The 7,610-nt window shown below is 36.4% G+C and overlaps 1 protein-coding gene across 1 annotated transcript; it reads left to right on the top strand.

The window, feature by feature from the left end:
• Positions 1-6,051: 6,051 nt before the first annotated feature.
• LOC129939168 (lysophospholipase-like protein 1) lies at positions 6,052-7,099 on the top strand. Its single transcript, XM_056047073.1, has 3 exons — positions 6,052-6,250; positions 6,322-6,446; positions 6,509-7,099. Exons 1-3 carry the CDS (start codon positions 6,175-6,177, stop codon positions 7,022-7,024), a joined length of 717 nt encoding a protein of 238 aa, XP_055903048.1. The 5' UTR covers positions 6,052-6,174; the 3' UTR covers positions 7,025-7,099.
• Positions 7,100-7,610: the final 511 nt, after the last annotated feature.

Below are 7,610 nucleotides of genomic sequence, written 5' to 3'. Positions count from 1 at the left end.
AAACAAGCCTAATTATCCATAACTTACAACTAACTTAATGGTCCCATACGGACACTCTAAGCTAAACTATAACACTTAATACTAATGCCTTTCGGCCCTAAGATCTATTTTACTTCAATCTAAATTTTATTTGTTTTGTTTTTATTAGAAAATTTTGAAAAAAACTGATATCAATAACCTTTTTTATTTTTACTTACAAACTACTTAAAATAAGGTCCTTAAATAAAACTTAAAACTAACTTAAACTACTCATTCTACCTTTAAACTACTTAAAACTAGAACAACCACAGCAGCAAATCTAACTATCTAACATTTTTGTTTTTCATATTTTGTTGTCTATTTTTTTTATTTTTTTTTTGTATTCCATGTTTTTTTTTTTATTTAGATGTTCTTTTTGTTTTATTTTTTTTTGTATTTTTTGTATATTTTTTTTTCTATTTCTTTTTGTGCCACCATGCCTATTCTACTTACAACTAAACCCTAAAACTATAAAACAAGTATGTAAGCCGGCCAAGGCTTAAAACCCCATCCCGACTACCCAATATCAAGTGCCGATTGAAGCCACCAAAACTGGTTCTCCTGCTTCACCCTATCAGTTCGGTCCCGTTCTGACACAGCCCTACTGAACCGAAGAAGCTCCGCTCCGCCTTGTGCTATGACGTCCCGACTGTACGGGAGTCGCCTATCCACGGTTCTTCGTCTGACGTGGTAGATTAACGGAACTGTATCAGACCGCATTTGTCTAAAAAGAGGAATGCCTCTGGTGGAATGAACCCGCTCAAGCGTGCACTTTCAAAATACTCGTCGTTCGGATAGAACGCCCCGAAAATTAAATTGTTGGTCGAAGACATAGCTCTTGCAATGTGACCTCGAACGAGTTTTATCACGAAATTGTCAATTCTGTTGATTCGATCCCCGTTGTATAGGACCTCGTTGGAATAGTAATGCACATAAGAAGATTCGGCTGTTCGATATAAGCCGGTACAGCGTCGTAAACACTGCCGCTCGAACACCCGAAACTTCTCCATCTGGGAAGGGGCAACGTTGAACCACACAGGACAACCATACACGATCATTGGCCGTATGAGGGCCATGTAGCAAATTACCTTCACTCTGGGGTCAAGCCGACTGCTAAAAAACAGCCGTTTCGTCAGAGCGAAGGCTCCTCTGGCCCTGGTCAGAGCAGCATTTATATGTCTGTCGAAATATAAATACTGATCTAACCAGATACCGAGGTACTTCACTACACTTTTGCTCGCTAATGGCTGCCCGTAAAGATCAACGATGACCATCTTGCGTCAATTCTTGCACGTATCCCTCCTGGCCCTAGCCAACGGAGTCCGCAACAGAATTGTCTCTGACTTCTGGACACTTATTTTCAGTTTCCAGTCGTCGCAATATCGCTGAATCTTGTCGAAATCACGCTGCAAAGGAATTCTAATAACCTCAACCTTTCGGGCCGTTCTGTACGCAATTAGATCGTCGGCGTACGCAATTGCCTTTGTAAGACTACCTATCAGATCGCTGGTGTAAATGCTGAAGAGAATCGGCGAATTCACCGCTCCCTGTTGAAGACCATTTTTGATTGAGAATGTTGTGGTAGAAGTTACATTGCCACTTTTGACAACAAACTTTCTACCGTTAAGCATATCATAAAGTATATACAACAATGGCTTGCTTATGCCAAGCCTGCTCAATTTTAGGTAAAGACCCTCTAACCATACGGTGTCAAAGGCCTTTTCCAAATCAACCAGAACAGCACCTGTGCATTGTTGTTTTGATTTATTCCATTGGATATCAGAAACGAGTTTAGACGCAGCATGAATTGTGTCATGAACCGCCTTGAACCCGAACTGTTTATCCGGAATAATATTGTTGTAAGCAGCCCACTTAGTCAGAGCCCTATTAATGATTTTTTCGAAAACTTTGCTGATGCTCTGAAGAAGACTTATCGACCGAAGATTTGACGGGTTGGAGTTGTCCTTTCCCTTTTTCGGGAGAGGATGAACCACAGCAGTCTTCCAATGCACTGGATAATAAGCATTATTCAGTGCATTGTTGAAGAGTGTGGTGTAAATGACAATTGCTTCCGTCGGTAAATGTCTTAGCACAACGTTGGATATACCATCGATACCTGCTGACTTTTTGTTTTTTATTGAGTTGAAGATGAGCTGAAGCTCAACCTTCGTCACTAACAATTCATGCTAACTTTTAAACGTAGCACGGTGAACTTAATTTGCAGTTGCTTTTAGTGCGTGAGTTTTACTTTATTTTGTTGGAATGCATAAATCTTTCGAATGGATTGCTGTCGTAGGCCTGGATCTTTAAAAAAAGCAAACAAATGCTCCGCAAAAGCACCCGAAGAATCACCAACTTACATGTACGACTAACCTGAATCCCCGATTAATAACTTCTGCTTTTTAAGCATTTAACCGCACAAAATGATTTTAATGATTTTATTTTGTTTGTTCAATGTTGGTTTTCCATATACATTCCTACTTATTTTAATGCGTAGTACCCGTGGCATGATGGTTAGTGCGTTGGACTGTCATGCAAGGGGTCTAGGGTTCAATCCCTGCCTGTGCCACCTTAATTTAAAAAAAAAAATTAATTTTCGCGGGTACTGCCTCTTGCGAGGAATTGACAAATCCTTCAAGAGTAATTCTTGTCATGAAAAAGTGCTTTCTCAAAACTAGCCGTTCGGATTCGGCCTTAAATTGTAGGTCCCTTCCATTCCTGTTAACAGTACTCGCACACAGGAATGGTTGAGACTTGTAAGTCACTAGGCCCTGGTTCACAACGGACTGTTGCGCCACCCCATTTGATTTGACTTATTTTAATGCGAATAAAAATGACGCAATAGGGACAGCTGCGGCGTTAGAGATTTCTGAAGGTTTTGAGTTTGATAGTTTGTTTAGTCCCTTCTAGTGCCACGGTGATCGATGCTACAGAAAAAAGATCAGTTAAAAGGATGTACCACGAATCATATTTGAATTTTTGATTTGCTAAGACAAGTGACAACAAACCTCAATGCGTAATTTGCGGCAAATTGTTGCCGAACAGTATAATGTTTCCAGCAAAAATGTAACCTCACTTTGCAGGGATTCATCCAGATTGCAAAACCAAACTGAGTTATGTATTTCTTCAAAAGAAAGTATGCTAAACTTACTAAATCTCAAACCATTATTACTTATCATTCAAAAGCTGTAAACGAAAATGTCTTGATGGCATCCTACTTCGTAAGTTTCCGAATAGCGCAAACTGGTGAAGCTCATACCATTGCTGAAAACGTAATAAGGCCATGAGTCAAAGACATTGTTTAATGTTTGTTGGATGATGAAATAGTATTTGTGCGCTACCAATATCTACAGTCTTTGAAGATCTGCCCTTCTGCAAGCCGTTTCCAACTACTTCAACTATTGTTGAAATTTTTAGTTGATTGACAAATTTTAAATGACATACCACGGGTTAACTGCGTGGATGTATGCTTGAACGGTGCCAAAGCAATGACTGGAAAAACGTCCGGTGCCATCGCAAGAATAAAGATAATTGTTAGAGAATGCACCAGCAGATATTGCGTTCTACACCACCACGCCATCCATCACAATGAAAATTAAGACGGTCTCTCTTAAAGAGTTGTTAGAAAGCGTCAAAATAATTAACTTTATTAAATCACGGCCAAAGGATACAAGCATTTTTAAAGTATTGTGTGATAACATGGGTAGTCTACATACGTCTTTACTTCTTCACCTGGAAGTAAAGTGGCTTTATCGAGGAAAAAACTCACGCGGCTTTTTAAAAGAAGAGCTGAAGGTATAAGCTTCCTCATTGACGATAACTTTGTTTTGGGGGACATGTTGTGTAATGAGCGTTGGTTATTTAAATTGGCGTTTCTGTCAGATACATTTAAAAAAAAAAATGATTTGAGTGTATCACTTTAGAAAAAGGCAATAACTGTTTACGATGCCAGTGACAAAATAGAAGCATTTAAAAATAAAATCCAGTTTTGGGCTGAATCTATAAAAATTGAAACCCAGACATCTTTCCAATGCTCAAAGAATTTAAAGAAGAAATAGATTTAGACATTCCCGATGTTATTTAAAATAAGTTTCATATCCAACTAGTAGGTTTGCTGGATAGCTTCCTCCACTATTTTCCAGACGAATTCCACCTGAAAATTAAGGAAAACGTACTCTGCGTTTGAAAAACCACCTTCCCTTAAATCGCTGCATTTTGAGTGCAGATACAGATTCTTCTGTAAAAGAACTTTTTGCAACAAAGAAGTCCTTATCAGAATTCTGGTGTATGTTGAAAGACGAGTTCAGTTTGCTGCCAGAGAAAGCTAAAATAGTTCTTCTGCCGTTTGCAACAACATACATGTGCGAATCAGGGTTCTCTGCATGTGTTGGAACCAAAACAAAATGTAGATCCCGTCTCGATATACGGTTGCAGTTGTCCAAATTCAACCGGATATTTCAGCAAAAATAAGCAGGCACATTTTCTCACTAAAAAGAAACTCCATATAATTATAATGTGTATGCATAATATAATTATGTAATTACTTATTATTTATTAACATTTTTCTTGCTTTTTTCGTTGTAGAAACTGTTTCCCGAATTCAATAAAATAAACGAAATTTGAAAATAAAAGTTATTTAATTTTCTACATGTAACTTCGAAAATGGCATACATATGCGAATCGAAGTGCTTCCAAAGATTTTAGGACTTTAATATCTGAATTAACGATTCGAATTTTCAAAAACAATGGAAAAAATTAAATCGAAACCAATTTGTTAAGACGTTCATCGCAACACGAATGTGTGTACCTACATTTATCAAAAAAAGAATAATCCATTAAAACACAATTATTTTTATTTTGAAAAAAGAGAAAATATCAAAACATAATCCTAAAACAAGTGACGAAAGAAACATGACAAATTATTTTTAGTTTTGTTTGTAAAATGTTAAAATTTCCAGTCAGAACTATCTATGGGTCCTACAAAAATAGTAAAAAGCATATTGGAGATCAGTTCCAATTGAATGAGATCTGAAATTGCTCATGATTCTAAGCCGAGTTTTACACATATGACTAGATGTGGAGAAATGCTCGAGTTCAAATAATTTTAAAATGAAATTCCAAAGATAAAATGAGAATAACTAGATCGAGTTTTTGATTTAGTTAAAGCTTCGTCAAGAAATTGGCAGTTAAAAATGTTTGGTTTTTGAAATTTGGTTGAAATCTGTAAGGCTTTCTCTCAACAGTGAGTTTCTAACAAGCTTCGGATAAAATTATACCTGATGTCGATTCATATCAAAATGATTAAAAATTTAAATTTGTATTTAAGTTCAAATTATCTTTTTACAGTGGACTCTTATTTGAAACTCCGGTGGTTTTAGAAACACTACGAATTATTGAAAGTTCAAAATAATAAATAGTTCAAAATTTTTGAAAATAAAACAAGAAAATATTTTGCTTGTCTTCATAGCTATCAGATTTCTGTTACAAAACAAATTTACAGTGCATTTCAATCAGAAAACTAAGTTTCAATGATTGGTTTCAATGATGAGAACCAAAAATAGCTATAACCGACCCCCTATTGAACACGTACCTCTGTTATTGAAAAAAGGCCACAGGAATCATGTTCCTGACAGAAATCAATCATTTGGAATGTAGGTATAAAATTGAAATACAGTGAAGGACTGGTTTCATTTTTTCCAATTTCCAGTCGATCAGTATTAATTTTTTTTCATTCGAAAGGAAACGCAGTCAAATATCTATTCAAAATATTTGGAATTTAGTGCTATTTGTGTTCCAAATATAATTCACATTATTTCGAATTAAAGTCTTGAGTGAATTCGTAGCAGATCTATGCTCCTTTTTAATTTTTGAGTAATAATTAATTTTTAAATTTTCAACAAAGTTAAAGAAAACAAACGAGTTGTCTTTTAGTCTCATCGTTACTTCAAACCACAATTACTCGCTTTTTGTTTTCCCTCAAAACACCCCTGGTTTATTTTAACACTTGGATTTTACTGTCAATGTCACTGTCACTCAATCAGCTGTTTCTTCCCTTGCTTTGCTACCTTGTGTTGTGTGATTTCAATTTTTATTTCAAGTTTTTATATTTATTTGTGATCAATAAATAAATCAGTAACAATTCTTGGCGTTAACGTTATGAAGCTGGTTAAAAAAACCATCAACCAAACTGGGCCGAAGCATTCGGCTACTGTGATTTTCTTCCACGGCTCTGGTAAGTCCACAGAGAAATGACTGCCGGATGAACAAATACATTTTTCATTGAGTAATCATCATCAATCGCAGGCGACACGGGATCGAATCTTGTCGAATGGGTTCGTTTCTTGCTGGGCAAGGACCTAGAGTTTCCACACATAAAAGTCATCTATCCCACTGCCCCCCTACAGCCATACACGCCACTTGAGGGTGAGGTGAGTATCGAGAGTGAAAAATTCTGTATTACATCAGCTTAATTTTTAATATTCATTTGTAGCTGTCCAATGTTTGGTTCGATCGCCGTTCCATTACCATTGATGCCCGTGAAAACAGAAAGAGTCTTGCGTCTATCTATGAGACAGTTCATGAACTAATCAACGAGGAAGAGAATCTAGGAATTCCAGCCGAAAGAATCATTGTTGGAGGATTCTCGATGGGAGGTGCTCTGGCTCTACACACTGCCTACCATTTGAACACAGACTTGGCGGGCGTGTTTGCTTGTTCGTCATTCCTAAATCGTGATTCCATTGTTTATGATTCATTGAAAAATCGAACGAAATCCGGTACAGATTTGCCAGAACTTAAAATGTTCCATGGTAGCAGAGATTCATTGGTGCCTTTGAAATGGGGAGAGGAGTCATTTGAAGAGTTGACAAAGTTGGAAGTGAAAGGAGAGTTCTCCGTTCTCAAAAATACACTGCATGAACTGAAGAAACGTGAGATTTTAGATATCCAAGATTGGATCAGCACCAAACTGCCGCCTTTGGCCAACGATTTACAAAATAAGTTATAGGGAAATAGTTGAAATGGTGGCAAAGGGAAAGGGAGAACCAAAGAAATTTTAAAATAAAACAGACTTTTACTGGGATTTGTTTTCTTTTTGCAATTTAACTTTTGATTTAATCCTTGAGACCTGTTTATGTTCTGAAAAAACAAATCCTTAATAAGTTAACCACCGAAAGGAAGGACTTCCAGAAATCATTTTTTACTAATTTCAATCTAACCAATTCCTAGAAAACAATCTACCTAACCTATGTATGTATGTTTTATTTTGTTCAAATGTTATTTATTTAGGTAAGAAATTAAGAAAAAAGGTGTTTTGGTCTAAGCGACGAAACTAAGATAAAAAAGGATTCACTCGAAATTTTGTAAAGATCATTCGAAGAAATTCTTTTTGAGAGTGGAAACACCAGAGGACTACCTAATATACTAATATTCATAGGACCGTATTTTGTTTTAAGTTAGGGGTAAGCGTTAGGAAAGTAGAGAACATTTAAGAGAATGAAAATAAGTCTTGAAGTTTAACTTTTCAGTATGAAAATGGGACGGAAATTCGAGTATTACTTCAGGAACATCTGCCAAATATGAGAGTTATATTC

The sequence above is a fragment of the Eupeodes corollae genome, chromosome 1 (genome assembly GCF_945859685.1).
Source record: "Eupeodes corollae chromosome 1, idEupCoro1.1, whole genome shotgun sequence".
Lineage (NCBI taxonomy): Eukaryota > Metazoa > Arthropoda > Insecta > Diptera > Syrphidae > Eupeodes > Eupeodes corollae.
Note: the sequence above shows the minus strand (reverse complement) of the source record. Positions and strands in the feature narration are given on the sequence as shown.